The sequence below is a fragment of the Cetorhinus maximus genome, chromosome 3 (genome assembly GCF_964194155.1).
Source record: "Cetorhinus maximus chromosome 3, sCetMax3.hap1.1, whole genome shotgun sequence".
In the NCBI taxonomy this organism is placed as follows: Eukaryota; Metazoa; Chordata; class Chondrichthyes; order Lamniformes; family Cetorhinidae; genus Cetorhinus; species Cetorhinus maximus.
In genome coordinates, this window is record NC_135881.1 from 45488685 (window position 1) to 45516514 (window position 27830).

At 45.3% G+C, this 27830-nt stretch overlaps 1 protein-coding gene across 1 annotated transcript in view; it reads left to right on the top strand.

Moving 5' to 3' along the window:
• odad2 (outer dynein arm docking complex subunit 2) overlaps nt 1-27830 on the top strand; it is a 388707-nt gene that overhangs the window by 33432 nt on the left and 327445 nt on the right. The window contains exons 4-7 of the mRNA XM_078535576.1: nt 10760-10958; nt 23165-23271; nt 23404-23540; nt 23686-23808. Coding sequence (XP_078391702.1) covers nt 10760-10958; nt 23165-23271; nt 23404-23540; nt 23686-23808 — 566 coding nt within the window. The remainder of the gene's footprint in view (nt 1-10759; nt 10959-23164; nt 23272-23403; nt 23541-23685; nt 23809-27830) is intronic.

Sequence of the window (27830 nt, forward strand, 5' to 3'; positions counted from 1 at the left end):
CAACTCTCCAAAAACCTCCAGCAACTTTAAACCTCTTACCAGGTCTAAATCGCACAAGTCATGTTTTGGTCATCCCACAAATCAAATCAACCTGAGATAGTTGCACTTTAACATGTTCAGTTGCCTCCGTGTACCCATGGATGTGCAAATTAAACCTGTCCCCATTCCCCCGCCCCTGTGAAAATGGTAGGTGCCATGTTTGGGGGCATGACTCTTGGATTCGGGCCTCTGCTGCCATTTTTGTAATGACTGAGAGGCTGTCCATCTTTAAGAAAATTCAGGCCATTGAATACACGAGGATTCAATCATAATAACAGGCCTCAGACTTGCAGTAGCCAAATTAAGAAAATGGTGTTTTGTAATCATTTTAATTGATTTAAAACAAGACCCCAAGTTTTTAATTTAAACTGCATTAAGCAATAACAATTTTTAGCTGTAATTTAATTCCAACAAAGTGCTTTGAGAAGTATAAATTAGTCAACTATCACTACCAGAGGCCATAGCAACTGTCATTTATAATTCTTCAAGGCTGACTCTTAGCTTTTTTTTTTAAACCAAATCTGCTTTTCACAGTTGGACAAATCAAAATAAATCCACATCAGCATCTTTAATTAAAAATGTATGTCATACAATTTTCTGTAGTTCTGGGTGCACAATCTTAATTTGAAATGGATATACGCAACGCAACAATCATATTCACAATTTTATGATCTTAAAAGTATTGAACCCAGTAACTGAATCTGAACTCTCAAGTGCCAATTTTTTATGTGACATTTCCAGGTTGTGAGCCCAAGGAATATTTACAGTTTAAATCAGTTCAAAACCAAAACATAACTCAAAGTATCTCAAAAGTAAAACGCATGGTTATGCATACATAAATAAAACAACAAATTTAAAACAGCATAAGTTAATAGAAAAGACATTGCTTATGCTTCCAAAATCAAAGACAAGAATTACAGAGGGTTAAACTGTTTTATATCTCTGTTAAACATATGTGGGTCTAGAAATGTCAGCCAATTCTCTCATACTTTAACACAGGAACACCCAGGAAATGTTGGAGAACCCCATGCCAATGCTTACTGTGTCCTTTCTTATGACTGATATGGATCTCATCAACACTCGGGGCAGGATATTGAGTTTAGCGAGCGGGGGGCGGGGCCCGCTCGCCGACGCGGGATGACGTCGGGCGGAACTCCCGACGTCATCCTGCGTCATTTCAGTTTTCAGATCGGCGGGGGTGCAGCCGAATCAGTTGTGCGGCCGCTGACCTGTTAACGGTCAGTTGAGGCCATTTAAAATCTAATTGAAGTATTTAAAGGACCTGCCTGTCCAACCTTAAGGTTGGTGGGCAGGCCGGGAGTCCTGGCGGGCTTCAGAAAAAGCATGAAATCTCATCCACGGGCGGGAAGAGGTTTCATGTAGGTTTTTAAATATTTAATAAAAGTTTAATTAAAAGTGATGGACATGTCCCGACTCATGTGACAGTGTCACATGAGGGGACATGTCAGGGAAATTTTATTCTATAATTCACAGTTTTGAATTTGGCGCCTATCTCCCTATCGGAGGGATAATTTTTCCCCTGGAGAATTTGGTGCACGTAAGGAGGTCCTTGTTCTGGCCTGAGGTCCTCTTGTTCCCTGTGTCATTGGTGCTCATAATTGCTAACAATCCCTGTTCTCTAAAGTTTACCTCTTCCCATGAAGAATTACTGTTTCACTCTCTGAGTAAATAGGGTTATCGCATGCATCTCACCTTTCTTTTGCTTTGAACTTTCCTCCAGCTTCTGGAGGAACGGCGGTATGTATTGTCGGTTAAATGTATGGTCTCCAATGCTGCATTCATTTCCATGTTGTTGTTTTGGAAGCCAACGCAAGGACTCCCTGACCTTTTATTTTGACATCCTATTGAAATTCTCCTGTTCTTTTTGCGCAGCTTTACGTTATCCTAATTTTCTTGCACCTATGGGTTGAAGATAATCCACCAATGCATGCTTTCTTTTTTTGGGGGGGATTTCAAACTTTTGATGCAGTTATCCTTTATTTGATCCATTTGGGAATTCAAATTTTTGATGCAATCGTTATCTGCTTCTAATTGTTTCTTTTGTTTTAAAATTTGCTGTCCTTCCCAGAGCACAACCACAGCTTTTCAATTTTCCTTTCATAAACACTTCTCTGTGGTTAATGTTTTAACAACCGCCCCCAACCATTCCATGTTTTCTGTTTGCTGAATCAAAGCATATACAGCCCTAATGAGTTTTCCACATACGTGTGGATTGTAGAACATAAATTCTCCATTGCACACTTCATTCTTAGTTTTTTAAAAAACTTGTGGCATTGATTACCATCTATAAATCGATCACAACCAAATATCCCTTTCTGATTTACATTTACTTGAGGGATTCACTACCATTTCTAACTTGATGCATTCGGAGGATATTTTACCATGTCTGCACTTTAACTCAGGCCCTCCCAGGAGACACCAGTGTTAGTGGATTTCCCATAGTTGCAGTTGAAACACTGGGCCCTTCAAAAATAGCCTCCAATGTAATTCAGTTCCAAGTGGTTTTAAACAACAAGCTTTAATTTACTTTGGCCAACAAAGAATTGTTCTTACATAACTGTTCTACAATATTAAGTTAAATGACAAGCAATTAATATAGCCTGTTTCCTCCAAAAAATGCAAGATGATTAGACTAGAACCTTCATGGGCTACAATTAAAGTGGAAGGACTACCAACTGTCCATGAGAGCTCTAAATTTTGGAAGTAACAAGCTCGATCTTTATACCTTTAGTCACTTTGGGCTGTAAACAAAAGAATTGTTCCATCATCCCACCAAGCTGAGCTGTTTATGTAATGTCCCAATCTCCTCAGCTTCCAATTCTGTCTCACAGGCTTGTTATTGTCTTCACGAAAGTGCAGACTGAATACAATTTGTTCGAAAACAAAGCCTGTTATCTGTAAGCTCAGCTATTATATTAGAGGTCATTTTAATTTGTTGTACACAAGGTAGGATTTAATGGGAAGATGGGAAACTAATAATGATCAATATTCTAAGAAGTTCAAAAAGTGATTGGACTGAATTTTTTTTTACTGGTCCAGAATGACTTTTACTCAGCATGCCTTTCTGCGCCTAGTTTTAGAAGTTCTAATAAAGGCAAATTCGATGAATAGCTATCAAAGCTCTATCCTCCACAATTCATAGGAAGCAAAAATTGGTTGAAAGCAACGAAAATAGTCAGGTCCTGGAAATAATATCCCCAGTTACTAATATCATTCCACATTTACTACACCAGTGACAATTATCATGTGCCCCTTGAAAAGTTTAGTTTTTAAAGTAAGAGTTTGAAGTTAACCAATTCATTGCATTTGATAGAGAAACAGAAAATGTTGGAAATACCCTGCAGGTCAGGCTGCATCTGTAGAGAGACAGACAGAATTAACGGAGGAATTTTATGGAGCCCACACGAGCAGGAAACGTGGTGTGTTGGTGACTTAATTAGGCAAGATGTAAAATTTTGAATTCCCGATGGCAGGTTGAGATGTAGTGATCATCCCAATGCGTGTTTGCAGCATGTCAAAATTTATGCCGGCCTGTGGTGGGTTCTTACTTGTAATACATTTGCATACATGAATACTCATTAATATGAATCAATTTTCAATAAAGTTCTGCACTCGGGATAAAGTCAGCGGTGCACGAGAATCTAAAGGTTGCATACACTCTAGTCGGCTTTGTGCAGTTTTGACTGAGGTAAACGGATTTCCATGTTGAACTCTGTGGTAACGAAAGGTTGGTGTCTGGGTGCATAAGGGTTGCACTAGAGGGAACTAAGTGGGGACAGAGGATGATGTTTGGGTGCAGGAAGGTGTGGTGGAGGGAAGGGCCTAGTGTCCTGGGTGTGGTGGTCCTGTAAGCGGGGTAGGGGTGGGTGGGTCAAGCAGGGATTTAAAGATGGATGAAGGGCTTAAAGGGTGGGATTGGTGCTATCAATAGTGGGGTCTGGAGGGCCAAATTGAAGGTAGTGGGTGATGGAGGGAACAGTCACAGTCAAAGTGGGAAGTTGTACTCAGTAATGGGGTAGGTCTAGAGTCAGGGTTGGGTATTGAAAGGTCTTACTTGGTGGGTCACGGAAGCAAGCAAAAGCATGGAGGAGGATAACAGGAGGGTTCAGGGTCAGATTGGGCATTGGGAGAGTCATGGGTGTAGGCACAATTGGGAAAGATGGCATGTGAAATAGGGTCCATGGTAATGGTAGGAGGTTCAAGGGTAACAGAAGGGAGAGGAAAGGTTATGTTGGGTCAAGGGTGATGGGGGAAAGCGTGAGGGTGACAGGGGGAGGGCAGAAGGTACAGGATTGGGTTTTGAAAGTAGCGTACAATTGTCTGTGATTCGCTGAAAGCGCATGTTCAAATGCAAGGATCACAGATGGAAATGGGAGGAGGGTCATTTTGGGTGGGTGGAGTTCATATTGCGCACAATTGGCTGATTAAATGAACTTCCTAATAACTAGTTAAATAGATAAGAACAATGGTCAAACATGCACTCACATGTATGTCTGCCCTCTTCAAACAGTACAATTACTGCCATAACCATGAGTCTCATTCATCCGATTTTCTTGCAGTCTCAGGAACAGGAGGAGAGAAGGCGAAGGGGAGCTCTTGCTGCCCAACAACAGAAGGTGCAAGGCCAACAGCAGGCAGCACCAAAGGCGGAGGCTGGTCCAGATGCAGACATTGAGGGAAGGCATTGATGAAGATGGGCACTGGCCCGTCAGTGCATTCAGAGGACAAAAACTAACTACTTCCAGATGTCCAAGAGGCAACATTAGTGATGTCTGAGGATGTCCTGGGAAATTGTCACCAAGATATGTCGGATTGTTCACCAAGACTTGCAGCCATGTCGCTTTGGTGAGAACCCGATGCCCTTTTGCCCTCGGGTTACAGCGCTGCAAAATTTCTAAGCTAGTGGTGGCTTCCAGGGCGTGAAAAATGATAGATGTGTCATCTCACTGGCTGCCACACAGTGGTGCATAAAGGAAGTGACCGACACCCTATATTGTCACGCCAATGATTTCATCAACTTCACCATCTAAGAAGACAGCCAGGCTGTAAGGTCAGCCACGTTTGGTGTCACAGTTGGGTTTCCTTGAGTGCAGGGTGTCATCAGTTGCATTTATGGCATTAAAAGCTCCCTGGGACAGCTAGCTGCATTTGTACAAGGTTTGGATAACAATGACGTATCTCCATTATCATTGCTCCATCGTCTGACTTAACCCTGCCATCCTCACTTGCCTAGTTAACTCTAAACCTGCATCTTCTACCACCTAGAATAATATTGGTGAGTGGAGCTTTGTCACACACTCTCTCGTGAGTGCTGGTACCAAGGATATTTTAGGGGTAACTCTTTTGAGTCAACCAAATAAACTAAATTAACAAAATTGGGGACAAATTAAAAAGCAGCCCCTTAAAGGGAAACGTGGACATCCGTGTAATAGCCTGCCTTGCCCAAAGCACTATCATTCAAATGTTTTGAATGCAATGCACTTTCTCATATATAGCTGCTGAGAGTTCAGTGGGCCAATATCCTTTAGAATGCATAGATGGGGGGGCCAGCTGTGCCTGCATTTAAAGCCATGTTCCACAGAATGATCATCACAGAAGTAATAATTCATAGGAACATTCAATAAAAATGCAAAGGCATCTCATTCAAGATTATTGTCTGTGGTCCTATCTCCTCTATAGCCATCACATTATGAGAAACATGGGATGTGCAATGACCATTATATCTGATATTCTCAATAATTACAAAAAATTACAGAAAAAATTATATTGTACATATATTTACAAGTGTGAGCCATATGGAAAAATCACCCAGGCGACCTTTGTGCTCATAATTTTTTTTAAGTTTTCTTTTCATTCTGCTACCTTGACATTAGCAGCTGAGGTGGAGGCATTCTGCTCAGTTTCATGTCCCATGGCCTTGGATGACAGTGGCGGACATCCTCTGGAGGCATGGGGCCTTGAGGTCTCCAGCCTTTTGGCGGCGGTCTCCTACACTGGTGTAGGGGCATCCTCCTCTGTCTCACCTGCTAATGAGGTCAAAGGTGGAGAGGATGAGGACACGCCACTAACCCTGGGGGCGCCTTGAGAGGAAGGCCCTGGGGCAGCCGACACATGCTCATCCTCCATCTGAGTGCGTGAAGGCACCTCCCTGCCTCCCTGAGAGGAAAGGGCTCCTGGAGAGAGGTCCAGGTGCCTCATCCTTTTGCCTAGCCACTGCCGCACTGAGCCAATGGCTTAAGCAATGGAGAGCAGGTCAGAGCACATAAAGATTGAATGCTCAACCTAGCTCTCCATGCTGGTTGCCATCCTCGCCATGGATGAAGCCATGCGCTCAAATGCCTGAGACATGGCAGAACTCATGGTATGCATGGACTCTTCCATACCCCATCCAAAGCTGTGCATAATCCCTGGCATCTGTGCCATTTTTTCCCCTAGCTTCTGCTGCCTGTCTAGCAGGTTTCTTGTGACCGCTACCAGAGGCCCATCATCAGGATGGGACTCAGAACGTGCCTGGAAGCAGCCCTCCGATCATCTGAGGACCCAGCTGTCACGTCCTTCCTCAGCGGCTAAGATGTGTCTTTGGTCTGCTCACCAGATTGTGCTCCAAAATCTAAATGAGAACCCTCCACGGCAGTATGGGTGTAAACTATGCTGACGGAGGTGGATAATGAGGCAGGTGATGGTGCTCCTTTGTCCCCAGAGGTGGAGTCTTTGGGCTCCTGTCTTGGCTGCGAACTATAGTAGAGAACAAAAAGGATCAAATTACAAATCATCACAGTTTGAGCGCCTCACATTTCACTGCGTGCATCTTGTGTGCCCATTTGCCATCACCAGGATGGCTGCCTCGTCCTCCTCATGCTTGGCCAGTCCAGCTTTGTCATCTGCAATGGATCGTACTCCTTCCTCTTCAGCAATTGCCAGTGCTTCTTCCTCAGCTGTTGTGAGGAGCCTGGGGTTGGGCACTTTTCATCCCCTTGCACCTCCTCTCTCGCGTGTTGTGGGTCTGCTTGTCCTGCATGATGAAATGTAGAGCTAGTGATTTGTCAAGTGACACCCAAACCCCTTGCCTGCATGCATCCCATCACACATACGGTCCTGTCAAACTTTGCATCCAAGCACACGCAAAGGGCAAACTTCCAGAAGCTCTGGCCTCAATTACCATGTGGCACTAAGGCCGATCATGCATTCACTCTTCTGGCATAGCTGATCACTTGCATATATATACGTCATTGAAGACCCTTGTTGAAGATATGATGCTTGCACTCAATCTTGTGGATTGGAGCAGGTTGTTGACCTGTTTCCTGCACTGGACCAAGGTTCACCTGGTCACCCCATGGTGGCTCATTTCCTCTGCCACCTCTGTCCAGGCTACCTTGGCCAGTCAGGAGGGCCTTAGAGCACCTCTTGCCTTTTCCTGATAGCCTGGAGGAGAACCTGCAGGGAGGTATCGCTGAAATGTGGGGCCAGTTGGCTTTGGTGGTCAGACAGCTCTTGAAATAGTATTTCACACTCAAACACTGGCACATCCTGGCAGCTATGCACAGCTTCCCTGTTTGAACAGGAGGCTTTTTAATAGCTCTCCCATAGATGTACCATTATCAGCTGATGGCGGGTTTCACCAATGAAAAGCTTTCTCCGCTGCTCAATTACATGTGTTTCACGTACACACCGCTGGAACTTAGAATTTGAATTGTAATCATGTGGGAAACAGCAAAAAGAGAGAAGTGGAAGTGGCACATAGTTCTGGTTAGGATGTCAGGAACGGCACGCTGTTGACAAAATCCTGGACAATGTTTCAGATTGGTGACCTTTCATCACAACCTGGAAAATTAGAAATGTAACTGGTTTTTATTAAGGGTGGGTGGGATGAGGACAAAAGGAAGGTCCATGATAGGGTGAAAGAAAGGAGAGTTAATCTTCCAGGGCCAAAGGGAATGGTGATGGGGTAAGAAAAGAAACAAGGAAACAAAAGATGTGCCTAGAGCAGGTGTGTTGCTGAATAAAAAGAAAGAAAAACCAAAACAAGCAAAGAGACAGAAACAAAATGGGGCAGGAGATTATGGTCTGAATTTGTTGAACTTGAATTGTTAAACGCTGCATTTGATAACTTGGCTTTGAGGGTTCATACATTTCTGCCACATTCTGCTTTCATGAGCTTCTTTGTTTTTTATGGTAAACAGTAAATGTATAACAGGCTAGAAATTTTGCCTCAGGATACTTATGAAATATTTGTTGGCAGCAGGACCTCACAAAGAATGGGTTCGAATTACTCCTTACTGGCTTCCTGATCAAGGCTTTGAATCTAAGGATACAGATACATCTACTGACAGGACATCATCTGTGTCTGTTAGACTCATAAATTGTACTAATTTCATTTCATCCATTTGGAGAAGTTGGTGCTCATAAGGAACTCTTTAAACCAATTTAGATATTGGAGATAAAAACAAAAAATGCTGGAAATACTCAGCAGATCAGGCAATATCTGTGGAGAGAGAAACTGAGTCGATGGGCAGGATTTTGGTTCAGGACCTGGATATTTGATTCAAATATGGATCACAACCCAGCTGCTTGCCCCTACCTGTCTCAACAACCCTCTGAAATCTCTGCACTCCTTCTAGCGATTAGCATATCCACAATTATCATCGCTCCAGTATCGACCGTCATTCCTTCAGTGCCCGAAGATCTGAAAAGTCCTTCCCTAAACCTCTCTGACCTTTCTCTCACTCTTCCCCTCCAACCTCTCTCGCTTCCCCCCCACCTCCCTCTCGTTCCCCCCCACCTCTCCCCTCGCCCCCACCCCTCTCTTCGTCCTGCCCCTCTCCCTCTCTGTTCATCCAGCCTCTCTCTCTCTCTCAATTCAACCCACCCCTCGTTCCCTTCCCCGTCTCTCCCTAGCTTCCTTCCCTGCCCCCGCCTTTCCTTCTCTCTCTCTCTCTCTCTCACACAACCCTTCCTGCCTCTCTATCTTCACCTTCCCCTGCCTCTCTATCTTCATCCTCCCCTGCCTTTCTCTTCGCCCTCACCTGCCTCTCTCTCTTCGCCCTCACCTGCCTCTCTCTATCTCTCCCCCTCCCTGCCTCTCTCCCCCCTCATCTGCCTCTCTCTCTTTCCCCTCCCCGCCCCCCTCTCTCCACCCTCTCCCTTCCCCCTCCCCCGCTCCCCTCTCTCTCTTCCCCCGCCCCCTCTCTCTTTTCCCTCTCCCCCTCTCCCTTCTCTCTCTCTCTCTCTCTCTCTCTCTCTCTCTCCTGGTTGCTTGTCCAAATATCTCCATATGTGGCTTCGTGTCAACATTTTGTTTGATAAAGCTCTTAAGTCATTCATATTTTGTTTCAATCCCTGTAGAAACCGATAACTTTTAAAAAGAAATTTGAACGTCCAGTTAATAGCAGAACAGATGACACAACATGGTTTCACATTTTAAGATGTTTACTGTAACAAAAAAACTGAAAGCACTAATTCCTAACACTATTTTTTCAGGCAACCTATACTTTAAGTTACAGAGCAGAACTTTTAACGCAACCAAAGAAAACACAATCTGGCATGTGTTACACTGTTCTTTAAGTAGACATTCATTTCTCCCAGAGTCAATCCCAAATAATTCTTAACTCCCAAGCATTACTTCTGATCCTTTCCTTTCCCAGCCTGGAAACTTTTAATTACGGAATTGTCTATTAATGTGAGTTTTCATGGAGACTTCTCCTTCTAGTTGTAACTAGGCAAATCTTCCAGCCTCGTTTTAACTACCCATAAATTTTGTCTTTCCAATCCGAGCATGAGCTTCCACCCATGCTCTGGAGCGGTGAACCATAGAGACTTTCAGCTTCTAGCTGCACACTCTCTCGCATCCTGGCAGACGATCTGTCTGTGATATACGGTAATATTTTAAAAAAGCCTGTTACCCAATATCACAATTGCTTACTTGTACCTTTCACATCTCAAAGCCCATCAACATGGAACTGTGAATCACATGGGCCTTGTATCCAGGTAGAGACTGTGGAACAGTTAAATTAATGCACATTTAAGGGCCTCATCTCACCACTGCTGGTATAAACCCAATGGTGTGTGGAGGAGGGCATGAGTTGACACTAAGTTGGCATTGGGGCTGTAAGGGGCCATGGGGGGGGTGGGGTGGGTCATGTGTTTGCATGTAAGGGTATGGGGAATGGGTGGGGAATGATGAGGGTGTGAGCAGCGAGGCCTAGAGAGCCTAATATTTAACGGAACAACTGGGACAAAGTCCCAGAGAACTGTGGTGGGTCTCTTAACCAACCTGCCTCGGCACTCAACAGCCACTGTGGCCACCTCTGAACTGTGTCTGCAGTCAGCGGCCCTGACTTCATCCCTTTCCACTGCACCCACCCCTACCCCCACCCTCGGAACAAAAATCTCACCATTCAAGGCACTTTTTCCCAAGGTGGGTGTGACAAGCTGGGAGATTTTCCAACTGCGTCCCCGCCTCAGAAGCGGGGCCATGATATCAGTTTAGAAAATAAATATAGAAATCTACAATGATGCATTTAGAATATAATGAAACAAACTGTATCCTCTTATCTGTGAAATCAACAAAAAGCAACGTGGTATTTTGGTGGATGCCAGGTAAATGAATGCATTTTACTCATCATAGTGCTCATAATGATTGGATTAATGCAATGTCATTTTTATACAGTTTTTTCTTTAACCCTGTGCTTTTATACTTCAGCAAACAGAGATCCAATTGCGAAGATTCTGGGCCCAAGCTTTGCTACAGTGGAAGGAGAAGACAAATCTATGTTGCGTTTACTGGAAAAAGTGAAGAAAAGTGATGAAGAACCTGAGGCTGAAGTTCAAATGAAGTTGTTCCTGCTTCTCCAGCAGCTAGATATGCAGCTTCTAAATGCTTCTCTACAGAAAATTTCACAGTAATTATTGCAAATAAAATGTTCATTGTTATGAATGTGGTATTTTAGAGATCATATTTCTCACAACATTCAACCGATGTCTTAAGATAAAAAGAAAAGTATAACCATCAGTATTTGAGTTATATACTCCATGCATCTCATCATGTTATATTTACTTTTTTCCTCCTTTTAAATAAGAAAAAGCTTGGGCTGGGATTTTCTGTGCCTGCTGGCGTCAGGAGTGTTTGGTGGCGTGAGCCAAAAATTGTTGTGAAACCAGTTTGTAATCGTCCGCTCAGCCTGTCGATGGTGGGCTGCGTTTCCCAGGAACCTCATTGTAATACATCATATCATTATACGGTCAGCCTGCTGGACCCACCTCCCTCTCCCTCTCCCTCTCCCTCTCCCTCTCCCTCTCCCTCTCCCTCTCCCTCTCCCTCGCTCTCGCTCTCTCGCTCTTGCTCTCTCTTCCCCCACCCCCAACTGGATCGTCTGCCCATGTCGGCAGGAAAACAAGCCGACGTGTTTCGCAACAGCATATATAAGGCATGCACTTGGCAGGCTACACTTCACTCGGGACTTCGGGCAGCACTCAGCCATCAGTGCCAGGCTTCACAGCACCACATCAGTTTTAGAGGGGTTCAAGGGCTGGTCTCCACCTACCAAATCAGCCATATGTGGGTGGATTTTCAATGGCTGCAGGGCTAAGGCTTGCTTGGGGAAGGGGGTGAAGTGGCCTTGGGCAAGAGAAGAGGCTGCAGGATAAGAGCTGTACTGGGGATGTAGAGTATCCCAGGGTGTGTGTGGGGGCACACGTTGATCTGTGCAAGTGACCTCAAGATGATGAGGGCTGAGGAGGCAGTCTGCAGAGGAGATGAGGCCAGATAGACATGTGAGGGTATGTGTGTGAGAATGGGTAGTGATGTCCCTTGAGCTGGCAGTGAGTGAGATGCCAGTGAATGTGTGATGGGCTTGAGTGTGAGAGTTTAAAGTGATGAGATGGTTACCATACCCTGGTTGCACGGATGAGATCATTTATCCTCGATCTGCATTGGATGGCCAACCTATTCTGTGCAGCACTGATCACCACTGCCAACGCAGTCCAAGCCGGAGTGGTAATGTTGCTGCCCCTCCTGCAGCCAGATTGGGGACATCACAGCAGGCCTCCACGGTGTCCAAAAAGCGCTCAAGGGCTGTAGTCGTCTTACCTTTTGGGGCCATGCCTTCTTTGCTGCAGACCTGCGCTGGAAACACTGAGCGTGGCTGTACTTTAAATGTGGTGCCTGGCGTGATGAAGCGACGAGGTGATGGTGTGGCAGGCAAATTGGAGCCCGCCTGCCATCGAAACAGTGGGAATGCAGAATTAATGTGGCGGGTTTGGGACGATACATCTTGAAAAGCCTCCTTTGCTGCCAGCAGGAAAAACTACCCACTACCGCACTTAGTGCAAATCTGGGACGATTCTGCCCTGAGTCTCTATGTGAAGATTTATTTTCCAGCTGAATAGCAGGAATTAGTACTTGAGACCCAATCAATGCTGTTCTTGGATTGTCTACTGGGAAATTTTAGGGTGATTCACCTTTTTGATTTTTTTTTTCCCCCTGTCCTTTCTGTATGGAAGCATTTGGTCTCTGCTTTGTGCTTTCTCTTGATACAGAAGCTAAGGTTAAGGCTAATTTTGAATCATGCATCTGATCCCTTCCTTCTATTCTGGAGCACCACTTTTGTGTTTGATTTATTATATGATCTGATTTGCATATGCAAACCAGAAGGAACAGAGTTTATAGCCCATGAATTCTATATGGATTGTGGCTAAGATACCTGGTGTAAACTAAAGATAGCTAAAGGGGGAGATGAAAAGAGTTGACGTTTCGAGTCCTCATGACCCTTCAGCAGAACTGAGTGAAGTTAGGAGAGGGGTGAAATATAAGCTGGTTTAAGGTTGTGGGGGGGTGGGGGGAGAGAAGTTGTGGGGTTGGGGGGGAGGGGGGTGGTTGTAGGGACAAGCAAGCAGTGATAGGAGCATATAATCAAAAGATGTCACAGACAAAAGGAACAAAGAGGTGTTAAAGGTGGTGATATTATCTAAGAAAATGTGCTAATTAAGAATGGACGGCAGGACACTCAAGGTACAGCTCTAGTGGGGGTGGGGTGGAAAGACTGACAGGGTATTACAGTTATAGATTTTAAAATAATGGAAATAGGTGGGAAAAGAAAAATCTATATAAATTATTGGAAAAAACAAAAGGGAGGGGGAAGAAACAGGAAGGGGGTGGGGATGGGGGAGGGAGTTTAAGATCTAAAGTTGTTGAATTCAATATTCAGCCTGGAAGGCTGTAAAGTGCCTAGTTGGAAGATGAGGTGCTGTTCCTCCAGTTTGTGTTGGGCTTCACTGGAACAAAGCAGCAAGCCAAGGACAGACATGTGGGCAAGAGAGCAGGGTGGAGTGTTAAAATGGCAAGCGACAGGGAGGTTTGGGTCTTTCTTGCGGACAGACCGCAGGTGTTCTGCAAAGCGGTCGCCCAGTTTGCGTTTGGTCTCTCCAATGTAGAGGAGACCGCATTGGGAGCAACGAATGCAGTAGACTAAGTTAGGGGAAATGCAAGTGAAATGCTGCTTCACTTGAAAGGAGTGTTCGGGCCCTTGGACGGTGAGGAGAGAGGAAGTGAAGGGGCAGGTGTTGCATCTTCTGCATGGGCATGAGGAGGTGCCATAGGTGGGGGTTGAGGAGTAGGGGGTTTTGGAGGAGTGGACCAGGGTGTCCCGGAGGGAACGATCCCTACGGAATGCCACCAGGGTGGGTGAAGGGAAGATGTGTTTGGTGGTGGCATCATGCTGGAGTTGGCGGAAATGGCGGAGGATATTCCTTTGAATGCGGAGGCTGGTGGGGTGATAAGTGAGGACAAGGGGGACCCTATCATGTTTCTGGGAGGGAGGAGAAGGCATGAGGGCGGATGCACGGGAGATGGGCCGGACATGGTTGAGGGCCCTGTCAAAACCTCAGGTTAAGGAAGAAGGAGGACATGTCAGAGGAACTGTTTTTGAAGGTAGCATCATCAGAACGGAGGCGAAGGAACTGAGAGAATGGGATGGAGTCCTTACAGGAAGCGGGGTGTGAGGAGCTGTAGTCGAGGTAGCTGTGGGAGTCGGTAGGCTTGTAATGGATATTGGTGGACAGTCTATCATCAGAAATTGAGGCAGAGAGGTCAAGGAAGGGAAGGGAAGTGTCAGAGATGAACCATGTGAAAATGATGGAGGGGTGGAGATTGGAAGCAAAATTAATAAATTTTTCCAGGTCCCGACGAGAGCATGAAGCCACACCGAAGTAATCATCGATGTACCGGAGAAAGAGTTGTGGGAGGGGGCCGGAGTAGGACTGGAACAAGGAATGTTCCACATACCCCATAAAGAGACAGGCATAGCTGGGGCCCATGCGGGTACCCTTGGCCACACCTTTTATTTGGAGGAAGTGAGAGGAGTTAAAGGAGAAATTGTAAATTGTTCAGTGTGAGAACAAGTTCAGCCAGACGGAGGAGAGTAGTGGTGGATGGGGATTGTTCGGGCCTCTATTCAAGGAAGAAGCTAAGGGCCCTCAGAGGGGGATGGAGGTGTAGAGGGATTGGACGTCCATGGTGAAGAGGAAGCGGTATGGGCCAGGGAACTGGAAATTGTTGATGTGACGTAAGGTGTCAGAGGAATCACGGATGTAGGTGGGAAGCGACTGGACAAGGGGAGAGAGAAGGGAGTCAAGATAACGTGAAATGAGTTCCGTGGGGCAGGAACAGGCTGACACGATTGGTCTGCCAGGACAGTTCTGTTTATGGATTTTGGGTAGGAGGTAGAAGCGGGCCGTCCAAGGTTGGGCGACTATCAGGTTGGAAGCTGTGGGAGGAAGATCTCCAGAGGAGATGAGGTCAGTGACAGTCCTGGAAACAATGGCTTGATGTTCAGTGGTGGGGTCATGGTCCAGGGAGAGGTAGGAGGAAGTGTCTGCGAGTTAACGCTCAGCCTCCATAAGGTAGAGGTCAGTGCGCCAGACAACAACAGCACCACCCTTGTCAGCGGGTTTGATGACAATGTTGGGATTGGACCTGAGAGAACGGAGTACAGTAAGTTCAGAGAGAGACAGATTAGAATGGGTGAGAGGAGCAGAGAAATTGAGACGACTAAATGTCACGCCGGGGATTTCCAGCATCCGCAGTAGTTTTTTGTTTTTAAAGATAGCTAAAGTTTGGTTGTAATTTTTTGAAGTTTTTCAAATTCTTTTTTCTACAATTCTATACCCATTATGTTTGAAAATTTGTTTTAACAATTTATTTGTATGCATTTTTTTCTTTAAATAATTTGCTTTCATACTTTAGCTATTTATGCTTTTATCTTGTGTATGATGCTAATTTGGCTGCCATCCTTCAATTAACTCTATCTATGGTCGTTGTGCTCTGTAGCCCATTGCTGACTGTCCATACCTCTGTTTTGAAACCTCAGCTTGCAAACCTGCTTGCCCAGATTTGCCTTGGCAATCTATACACTGCATTTCCCATATAACCATTTTTTCCTTACTAACGTCACTGCTTTTCTACCTTCTTGCCCACTATTGATTTAACTGGCAATCTGTACACAGTATTTCTTACATGCTCACTTATGTTGGTGTTTACCCAGGGGGCAGAATTTTACCCTTGGTGTGCAGGATCGGTGGGGGTGGTCAGGAAGCCAACTGCCGCCCGCGATCAGCAGCGCTCTGCGATTTTACGCAGGCAGGCCAATTAAGACCCGCCCAGCATGATACGCGGTCTGGGAATGAGCACGAAGGGGTGGGCGGGGACAGGGGCATGATGTCCACCGGGTCCAATGGTAACCCGGTGGCCGATTCAAATATAGCCTTGGCAGCCCCTGAAAGGCTGCCACCGAAGGACGGGGAAATGTTGAGAATGGAAACTGTAGCAAGTGGACATGGCAGGCAGGAGGGCAGGCCGGCGGGGCAGTCTGCCACACATTTTTTGGACAAGTGCCTTGCAGCTCTCCTGGAGGAGGTGGCAGCAAGGAGAGAAACCCTTGTCTCCAGGTACAGGAGGAGGAGGACACCAGGGTCAGCAGCCGCGACCTGGTGAGGCGCACGTGGGTCCAGTACCAGAAGCGCTTCAATGATCTCCTGCGACCGGGAAGGGTGAGTACTGTGTTGGCATAGGTCACTTTGCAGAGCAGTTAAGAGCTGTCCCCCCCACTGTGGACCTGAGAGGTGTTAGACTGTGAGTGCCAAATGTCAATGAGGCAGGAGCTGGCCAAGGTGGTGAGTCCTGGCTGCTTGGACTGAGTGCCTTGTGGCTCCAGGGTCACGAATCGGCTGAGCCCTGCGAGGTGTTCCTCAGGTGGGATTGGCCATGCTGCAATGGTGCTGCAGGTAGAGAGTGGACTAATCACTGCTTCTCTGTCCTTTCAGGAGAAAACATCCCATAACAATGCTGAGAGGTAGCAGGCTGTAGGCGGACCCCCACACCTCCTCATCCTCTCGTGATACGAGCAGGAGGCCCTGGAGCTGGAGAGGCACCATATACCTCGGTCAAGCGGCCATGGTGAGGTTGGGGTGCCAGAGGAAGGTAAGAGTGCAATGCACTGAGGTGAGAATGTTGGTCATTGCTACCATTCCAGTGTTGTCTCTATATTGATGTGAGCCTGGAACCTGGAATCCCTATTGATAATCAAAAGACAAGGGCATCATGATGCATATCTCTGCCTCATCAGGGTGCCAGGCATGCACAGTGACAGTTCATGACTTAAACTAATAACATGTCCTTCTTCTCCCTTTTAGGCTCACCAGCAGGTGGTCGCAATGAGGAGCCTGAAGGCCCACCCCTGACCCCTGAGGACCTTCATGCTCACCACACACCTGTGTCAAGCAGGCACCAGCGCAGATACCAGCACCTCGGTGGGCATAACATAGCCGTGTAGTCTATCGGTGCACATTGGTGAGGGCACTTCTCATTTGCTTGAGGTGCAGGTGGAGGCAGAGAGTGCCCAGGACATTGGCAGCTGGAGGACTGCTGGGGACCGGGACAATGCCTAATCGATGGCTGGTGATGGGCCTCTGGAATCGTCCTTGAGGCAGCAGATGCTGGATGTCCAGCAGGGTGTGTGGAAGGATCTGGCAGAGATACATGAGGGAATGCATGCCATGGTGTCCATTGTGGAGGAGTCCCTGCGGAGCGTAAGCACTGAATTGACCCTCATGGCCAAGTGCAATGCCTCCTCCATGGAGAGAGTGGTGATTCTCTTGGAGAGGCTCCTCCACGGACTCAATCAGGGGTTCCTGGGGATATGCTTGGACCTGCAAGCCTTCACACTGGTAATGACCTGAGCTGGTCAGTGTCAGTGTGAGAGATGGATTGGGCACCCAGTATCCCAGCTAGGTGCCTGTCCATAAATGGTGAGCAGGGAGGTCTAAAGCGACCTGACGTTGGCGCACGAGCTGCCTGTTGTCTGCGGGCTCTTCTCAGGGCACTCTGGATGATGGCAGTAGCTCCTCTGCCCCTCTGCCAGTGACCCTGGCATCGGATGAGACTGCGGTGACTGGGGAGATGCCAACCATGGCACAGGCCACTCCCTCCCAGGTGGGGCCAGCACAGGCTCCACGGGCCAGAGGATGCCCGCCAAGGTCATCAAGGCCAACAAGACAGCAGAGTGAGCAGGCTGTCTCTAATGCTGGTGCCAGCAAGGGAGGAGCCCCTAGACGTAGCACCTTCAAGCGAAAACTTAAAGCACCTTAGCACAACACGGCCTTATTGTGGGAGAAATTTGGTTCCCCCATTTTTCTTTTTTTAAAGGTGTGATGGAAACCACTGATTCATGTGAATTTCTGCAATGTTTCACATTCACAAGTAAATGATATGTTATTTTGTGCAGCTGGCTTCTGTATGCTTCATTTGTTCTGTAGGTGCAGGGCAGGCTGTGATGTTATGATGGATGTGTGTCTCCTGAAACTTTATTGCAAAGGCACATAGTTTATGTTGTTGACCAAGGAACTGGTCTTGTCAGGGATCGAGTATGGAGCCTGCAGCCCTGGCATGTGGTGTTGTTCTTATTTGGTAGTCTAGCTGAGGGAGTGTTGGAGCAAAGTGTCTCCGGTGTCCCTGCCTCCCTGTAGGTTTCCCAGGTCTGCGTCTATGCCCTCAGCATTCTCCTCACCGTGCTTGTCCTTGGACTCACTGCTGGACTCATCATCTGTTGCCTGTGCAGCTGCGTCAAGATCTTCTTCCTCCACTGCGTCCCCCCTTGCCAGTGCCAGATTGTGGAGAGCGCAGCATGTAACCACTATCAGTGACACACGATCTGGGGGGTATTGGAGTGCACCCCCTGAATGGTCCAGGCATCTTGAGAAGACCAATGATTCTCTCTACCACAGCCCTTGGGGAGACATGGCTCCTGTTGTACTGATGCTCGGCCTCTGTTCTTGGGAGATGGCGAGGTGTCATGAGCCATTTGAGGGGATAGCCCTTGTCACCCAATAGCCACCCATCCAGTCAGGCTGGAGCTCTGAAGAACCTCGGCACCTGGGAATGCCTCAGAATGTAAGGGTTATGGGAGCTGCCAGGGTACCTTGCGCACACTTGCAGAATCTGCATCTTGTGATCACACACTATCTGTACGTTCATGGAGTGGAATTCCTCCCTGTTGACGAAGGCTCCCAGCTCACTGCTGGCGCCTTGATGGCCACATGTGCACTGTCAATTGCACCCAGGACACGGGAGAACTCAGCAATCCCTGTGACGCCTCTGGCTCGCTCTGCCTGGCTAGCCTCATCTGCATGGTAATGAATGAAGTTCATTGCACGCCTGAACAGAGCTTCTGTCGCCAATTTGGCGCAACTATGGGCAGCTGATTGGGACACTCCACTAAGATCTCCCACTGACCCCTGGAAAGAGCCGGAGGCATAGAAGTTGAGGGCCACTGTGATCTTCAGCGCTACTGGCAAGGGGTGTCCACCAACACAGTCAGAGCTGACCTCAGGGCCGATCCTCTGACAAATGATGGTCACTGTCTCCCTTAAGACACAAAGTCTCCGTCGGCATTGCACCTCGAACATATTGAGGTAGCTGCATCGCCGCCTGTAAGCCCTGGGAGCATGATATTGGCGTCTTCTGCGGCCCCTTCTGAGCCTTGTGTCTGCAGGTCTCCTCCCACAGCTTGCTCCCCTGGAAGCTGAATAGGGACACCTGGCCTCTTCCCCCTTCTGGCCCTCTCTTCCTCCTCAGAGAAGGTGCCTCCAACGGAGACCACAATTCCCATTACCAGGTTAAGGGAAGGCTGTCTGATACATGCAAGGCCCCATGCATTGTGAATCCTCCTGGAGCCTGGAAAACAACAGTTGAATCTTGAACTGCAGCCTCTAAAATATCTGAATGCAGCTCTGAAGCAAAATGAAGCTGTCTGTTCACAGAAGTAACCAGCAGCAAGTGATATCCTAAACTCCTCACTAATCACTTTGACAAGGCCATTGACCCCTCTTATCCAGCCCATGGATGAAGTTTTGCAAATTGTGGCCTGCCCGTTTTGTCCATGCGACTGCCTAAAAATCACACAGGCTACGTAAAGTCGGAGACAATTGGTGTCTCAAGTACCTTAACTGGCCACTTAATTAAAGGCGGGTGCGCCTCTCCGTTTCCAACGTGCATCCGCCTAGCGAAATATCGCAAGAGTGCGCGTTGACGTCGGCACACTCGGCCAACATCAATGCACTTTATTTAACACTTGAGCGGGTCAGGCGCGCACCCGCTCGCCAAGCTAAAGATTCTGCCCAGGGTTTCTGATCAATATCTCTAGGGTGTCCATCTCTGTAGTCAATATCCTCTGTCCATAGTTCGTTCACTTGTTGCTGCTACAGGCTGTGAATCTCACTGTGTCTGTTAACCCTGAGCACCAGCTGAGATGCTTTATTTTCAGGAGAGAGAAAGGCTGGGCTTAATGCAGTCCATCATGGTGGGAACCATGGTGGCCAGGCCCACTTAATCATGGGAGAAGCCTGCCTCAGCCTCCTGGGAGAGGCCTGCCTCAGCCTCCTGGCAGAGGCAAAAGCTCCCCCAGTTAAGTCTGAGGCCAGAAGGGGCTGACATGGGATTCCCAGCCACCAGCGGCGGGATGTCAATTAGGCTCATTAATGAGCCAAACAACACCCAATATCCCTGAGCCCACTGCAAATTTAGTTGGGGCTCAGGGTTTAAATGGCAATCACACAGTTCACCCTTGCTTCCTAAAGGCTGCCTAGCAAACCCAACCCTGACTGGTTGCCTGTAGTCTCGTGGGGGGTGGGTTCCTCATTATCAGGCACTCTATTCACACTCTGTGTCTGATTGGTAGACCCGGCATCAAGAAGAGGGGAGGCCATTGAAAGCCACCTCCGTGTCCCTTCCTCCAATCCTCCACACCATTCAGTGCCGCGCCCCCTCCACTCCCAGCAACCCCAATGCTGCAATCCCCATCTCAACCTCACTCATCATGCCTTCAGCTGCCTTGTCCCTAAGCTCTGGAATTTCCTTCTCCTATCTCTTAACCTCTCCATAATTTCCCTCCTCTAAGACACTCTTTAAAACATTCTTCTTTGACCAAGCATTTGGTCATCTAGCCTAATATCTCCTTACATGGTTCAACGTCAAATTTTGTTTAATAATTCTCCTGGGAAGAGCCTTAGGATCTTTTGTTACGTCAGTGGTGTTGTATAAATGCAACTTGTTGTTATTGTTGTTATTATGGACAGTAAGAAAGCCAATTAGTTTGCGAGCCGGAAATGAAAATGACAAGCCATGTCTACCTAATTTCCCAAGTAGTTCCTCTGCTAGGATAGGAGGCTAGCGCACTATTTCACTTAGTATCAGTATTATTATCGGCACACATTCAGACACTGTAGTAATGAGATATTTAAGATCATACTAAAGAAATATCAGTCCTTTAGTTGAGGATAGCTTGATGATTCAGATTGCAGAATTTGCTTGCACATTTTCATGAGGTAATGAGTTTCATTCCTCACTATTCACACTCTTTCTGCCTCCACACACATACTTTGGGCTGGATTTAGTCAGCCCGAAAAGGGTCTCGTCCGCCGTGTTCCATGAGGGAGGCCTGATGGTATTGTTAGGAAATAGAGATAGCAAGTAAGTTATGTTAGTATTTGTGGTGTTTGGAATGAGTTTTAGCTTTAAAGTTTAAATTTGATTTGTATTTCTGTATCTGTATGTTAAGAAAAGGTCAAATTGAGTTTTAGTTTCCCTTTAAAAGGCACTTGCATTTCTAATGAGAGTTTTACGACTGTTGCAGCTAAGGTAAACAAACAAGAGTAGAAGAATTGGGATGTTGCCTAGCAACAGGGGTGTAGAGAGACTGGTTTCTCCCACAGACACACAACACAGAAAAGCTAGAAACAGCTTTTTTGGAAGCTGTTGGAGTTCAGTTGGTTTTGAAAACAGCTGTCAAGCAGAAGCAACCTAGAAGGGACAGATAGCCAGTACCAAGCTAAAATTGGTTGAAAGTAGCAGCCAGAGAGAGACTGAAGCAAAAGGGACAGATAAAGAAAGCTAAAGAAAGGACCCCAAAATCCAGGGGAGTGGAACAGGAGAAAGTCCCAAGCAGACCTTCTAGTCAAAGGATGGACAGGAACCTGGAAAAGGTTCTGTTCCGTAGAATTGAAAATAAGGAGCAGAGAGAAAGGCTCCAAGCTTCAAGCTTAAAACGAGATAAAAACATGTAAGAAGCCAGAAGGTCCAAAGAGACAACTAAAGGTCTGCAACTCTTTGCTATGGGCGTGTGAAGCAGTGGTACTGTTGACAGCTGAGTCAGTGCGAGAGAGTGCGTGGAGGAAAGCTTGAATGCATGTGATGACCCAGGGAAGAGGAACATCAGAAGGAGAGTTCGAAACCCTGGAGGTGAACCCTTGTGGAAGGCGTCTGAGAGAAAGCGTCGATTTGGGAGAAGGTTCCAAAGCGAGTTCTTGGAGAGTGGAGATTGGAAACCCTCATGAAAGACGGAGTTCGGTGAGACTGGTTGGCTCATGGTGTGACAAGCGTCTGGGGGGGGAGTTGATGAGAGATCCAAAGCAGCTGGTTGAGATGGCACTGTCACTTGGTTTCAGAGTGTGGTGTGTCTGACCACAGGTCACCTTACGTACGGTGCACTCACTGTGAACATTAAAAAATAGGTTAGCATTTGTAACTTGTGTTACCCTTACAAAGTTGTATATATCTGTAAAGGTATACTTGTGGGTGAAGGAGTGTGGTAATTTAGTTAATCTTTTCTTGTTAAATGAACATTTTATTCTTTTGTTAAAAGTTCATCAGCTGACTTCTGTGACACTGTTCAGTAACTACTCACCACATATCTGAACAAACAAATTATAAGTTAGGATCTATCAAGTTGGGCTCCACTCTGGGATCAGGCTTGTCCAGGGCTAACCTCATTATGGAATCATAATAGTATTAAATGCTTTTCAGGCATTTACGTGGCCATCGTCGGATCTTCCACAGGGTTCAGAATCCCAGTGGAGGAAGTTCTATCCACCAAGAGCTGTCAGACAATCAGAGGCTGGTAGCTCCTCATTGCATAAGCACTAGCGGGAGTGGTGGCCGCTGCCAGCAATGCACCCAGGATCTCGAGGGACTCCAGAGGTTGCATAATTAAAATTAAAACACAATCAAGAGGAAGATGAAACATTAATTTTAAGGAATGGCTTTTTCATATGTAGCCTTATTTTTAGTATTGCCTATTTAATATGGGACAAGAAATCTGTCTGCTGTGATATCTTCGTTTGATGAATACAATCTGCCAAAGTTTTAAACTTCTGTAAGAAATCACTTCCTATTAATTGCAAGCCTGTTACAATATTAGAAATTGAGATAAATGTCTGCCTTTTAAATGTCGAACTTTCTACTCACTATATTGTCTGCAGAGCCAAAGTTTATGATCACTTGGTATGGACAATCTGCATATTCAAGTTTTGGCACAGTTTGTGAGGTCCTGGCGCCATGTTACTTTACAGACCTTGCAAATATCTGGCTTGCCCGATATATTTATGTGGGTATTTTTTCCAGATGTTGTAGTAATACATTTTTTCAAGTAAAATGTTTGGTGCTGATTTAATACACATAAAATAAAAGCTGGAACTAACTGAATAAAGGGAAAAGTTGAATTGAACAGAAGGTTATTTAATTATACTTTCATGCTTTGCTTTCTCTTTCCCCTTTTTTAAGAGAAGTGCGTCTGAACCCTCAGGCTATAAAGAATGATGTGCAATTGCTCCAGTCCTTCTCTGGAGAAGGAGACATGACTGTTTTAAAATCTATCAACTATACATCAGGTATTTAAATGGAGTGTTAAATAAATTAAGAATTGCCACATAAAGGGTTGTGTATTGAACTGTGAAAATTGGGCATTGTGCTTAATATATTTTTAACATGAACTACCTCTGTTTGATTTTATTTTCTTACAGAATATGAATTTTCTAATGGATGTAGAGCCCCGCCATGGAGACAAGTATATGGAGATATTTGCTACCTGATTATTAATACTCATGACACTAACACATTGTATGTCACATGTAACACAGCTGGGGTTTACTTAAATGGGGTAAGTAATTAAATTGAAATGAAAAAATATTTTTGCGACTTCACTTTATTTCCACACACTATTTAATGTATAGTAATAGTATGTTATTCATTTTTTTGTATTGCCAAGCCAGTTTTGCATTGTAACATTAAATTTTATTCCTTAGGGTCCCGTAAAGGACAGTGAAGATATTATCTATGACAGAAATGGTGATATCTACAAGGATCTTATTACATTTCTCAAGGAAAAATCTCCCACATTTGCAGAAAATCTTACTCAAGTTCAACAGGTATAATTGGTAGAGCATTTTAAATAAAAACACCTGTTAACCGGGACAACCATAATCGTATCATAAAACAGTCTGAATTTTGCATTGATATTGCAGTCTACATAACATGAAATCCTCAGTCTGTAATTGATTATTGACTCAGAAGCATATTTAATAAAAGCTTTGAAATTGCATACTTATTTTATAAAAATATTAAAACATAGCAAAATAGATATATTTATTCATATTTTTCATGTGCAAGTGATCATCTTTTTATTCCTTTATTTAGTGGTCAGTGGAAATCAAAATTATTTTAAAAGAAACCAGCTGGAATCAAATCTGGCTGTGCATACCAATTTGAAATCTAAGTATAGTAATAAAATCACAATATTCACTTATCACTTATTGGTCGGATTTCAAATACATAAATTCACAAAAATTTGAACTAAATTCCATGATAATCACAGTGGATGATCGTGTCACCAATGGCTTTCTTTCACACAGGTAATAGTATCTGCTGTGATCTACATTGTTCTGTGAATTGGGTTATGATGCTTGCAGCATCATTATTTTAAGAGAGTGATTTCAGAAGAATAATATGTCTCCCCAGTTGTAGCAAGCAGATAGAATTTTAAAATGAATTTGTTTTTCTCCTGATGAAACAACCAGTGCATTTTGAAATCTAAAAATAATAGCTAAATGGAAGGAATCTCAATTGAAAAACTGAGTTGCATTGCAATGCACAATAGCACTATATATTTTCAACTGTTTAACAAAGTTACTATCTTTTAATAAAATACTCTCAGACTTGCATGTGAAAACTTGATAAGTTGTTGAGGCAGGATGAAATTTTAATTGGAGAAATGTATGGCTTTATGAGTTTTATCTCCTTGTTGCTTCAAATGTGTCTGGATAAAATAGGATTTTTAAAATTTGAGCTGTAAATTGATAACTTTAACTTTCTACCTTCTCCAGAATATCGATTTACCATAGTAAAATAATACTAGAATGTGATTACTTGCTCATTTCTGAAGGCATATATGAGAATCATTATGGTAAAATTTCTTTGCTTTCTCTATGGGGAGAATTTTCTCCCTGTCGGAGGGGTTGTGCGGGGTGGGCACGCAGCCGATCAGCACCCCCGATCAGGTGGGCGCTGCCATTTTACTTGGGCAGGCCAATTAAGGCCTGCCCAGCGTGACGTGCGCCCGGAAGCGCTGAGTGCTGCCTGTGCGGGCGGTGGGTTTGCCTGAGTCGGGGAGTGCGTTCTTTCGCGCATGTGCGCAAAAGAACGCAGAAATCTCCCTGAGGCACAGAGGTGCCCCAGGGAGATTACTTTCACTTATGAAACATTGAAGAAAGGTAAAAAAAAATTGAAGGACATGTACCCTCATGTGAAACTGTCACATGAGCTGGGACATGTCCATTAATTTTATTAAAAATTTTTCAAACACTTTAAAAACGTTCATGGAACCTCATCCACAGGCGGGAGGCAGAAAATGCGAAGAAAATGCGAAGGCCGCCTGGACTCTTCGCCTGCCCATCTTAAGGTTGGACGAGCAGCTCAGCTAATTGCTTTATTGGCTTTTTAAATGGCCTTAATAGGCCTTTGACAGTTCAGCGAACTGAAAATCTAAATGACGCGCAGTGATGTCAGGACGCACACCCGACGTCACTGCGTGTAATTTTACGCCTTGGCAAGTGGGCCCCGCCCCCACTCACTGAGCCGAAGCTTCTGCCATATATTTCCCTCTTCCCTTGACAACACCAACTTATGTTGGGATATATCTCTTACAGCAGTGCCTCTCCTTTGCCCCGCTCAGGTAGCAATTCTTCATGATGAAGGTAGACAAAGACTATTGATGGCTGCTTTGTCATTTCACACCTTCTGAGCTGAGCCTTACCCAATTTCCTGACAGGCGCTTCCAACTGAAATCACTGGATAATGCTGTGAACCATGACCAATTATCCCCTCCTAGCATAGAAGCATTAAGACATTTAGTAATTTTACTTCTCAACTGATTTGAAATCAGCTAATGCATCAAACCCGGTAAAAAAAGCCATTTGGCCCTTGTTAGTACATCCATTCAGAAAGACCCTATAGTTTTCTCACTTCACTATCTCATTGGCATGATTTTATCAGCAGGGAGTAAGTTCCAACATAGAGACAAAATGTGGACCCTGAACCCACATGGGCGGCCAGTGGGACCGTTGCAGCAGTTGTCCTGGTGGTGGCCTCTTAATTGGCTGCTGCTGGGCTTGCTGTCCTGCGACTTGCTCTGCATGCTGTCAGCCCAATCAGAGGTCCTGCAACTCTGCAGCCTTGTCAGTGCCATACAGAGAGGTGGCTGTTGTGGAGGCTGTAGGGAGAACGAGAGGGTGGTTGCATGTTGAAGTGCCCTCACAGGAGAGTTGGAAATTTCTTTTCCCTGTTGGGGTCAAGCAGGTTGGCTCTTGCGCTCAGAGGGTAACTCTGGTGGTGCAGCCTTTGCCTCCCTGGACCCCCTCCTTGGCCACATAGCCTCTGGATTCAATGGCCTCTCCCCCAGCTGCTGAAACCAGCTGGGAGGCTGCCTCCATGCACAAGGTCGCTTTGCCTGTGCGGCAAAATGCCTGTGGCCTGCAAAAATTGTCTAAATTAGCTATCTGCCTCCAGGTGGTGGGTAGCTGAACTACTACCCTTCACGCTGCTGGTAAAATGACCTGGTGGTGGGTCTCTATTGGGGAACCCTCCCAACATGGTTCCCCGGCATTTTACTGGTTTCCCGTTTCCCAGCCTGCCACCCGGGTATCAATAAAATTGTACCTATTGTTTATTGAATGATCTAGAACTTACGTTTCTCTACCTGGAAAAAAAATTCCATAAGTCATTCACTCTTAAATTGTTTGAGATGAGTGTGCACTATTTAAAATACTATACATTGCCTCAGAGTAGTTTCATTGATCAATAATTTCACTCAAAATTGCTTGTTTCTCTGTTCCCCTACTCCTCAGGCTTGTTTCGCTGCCAATCTGCCTGTCCATGGACACTTACTTTGTCCCCTAATAACACTTACCAGACACTCATAAATGCCTTTGTCTCATGAGGCACTAGTGTGCCTTAGAAATCTGTTTGCATGTTCTGAGCAACAAAAACAGTGTCAGCTCATAACTTTTAACTTATTCTTTGATTTTTACTGAATTTGATAAATTTCCTCTTAATATATCTGCATTCGTAAGATGAATGGGTATTTGGATTCATCCATATTTCACCCTGCGTTTGTAGCTCCTGCATACTTGAAAACCAATTTGCCACTTTAATAATGTGATACTTCATTGTCAAAAAAGAAGTCCGCTAAAGATGGATGAAAATAAATGCTGATAATCTCAAACAGCAAATGCTGTAAATGTGCAGTCAGATGTTAGCATCAAGGATTAAGAGTGTGTGTGGTGGGCCTCATAGACAAGATGAACTCAGAGAGGGCATGAAGGGAGATTAGAGAGAAACTAGAGAAAGATACAAGTTCAGGTTTAGGGCACAGGGGATCCTTAGAAGAAGTTCACCCAGTCAACATCACCATAAATATACTGCCCATTTATTGCTATTTGTCAGACTTCTCTGTTTGCAAATTTGGCTACTGTGTTTGCCTACAAATCAACAGTTACTAATTTCAAAAACACTTCATTGGCAGTAAAGTGCTTTGTACTTGGTTTATCCTTTCTATTTCTGTAATTAATATGCTATCAATTCAGCTTTCACTTATCAGCAATGATAGAACTTGGAGAACCGTTCTTTAATATGTTTTTCTTAATACTCTTGATAGGGATTTAGATAAGGCTGCAATCTGTCACTCAGTCTGAAAATTTGTATTTTCCAATTACTCATGAAACCAGAAGAGAACTTGCATTTAAATAATACATTCTTGGATATCCAAAAGCACTTCAGAAGCAATGAATTACAGAAACTCACATTCCATTTTGTTCATGCAAAATGCCACTCAATGACATATAATTTTGAATACACACCTGTTATTTATCCACCTTGAAAGCTTTATATGAATACT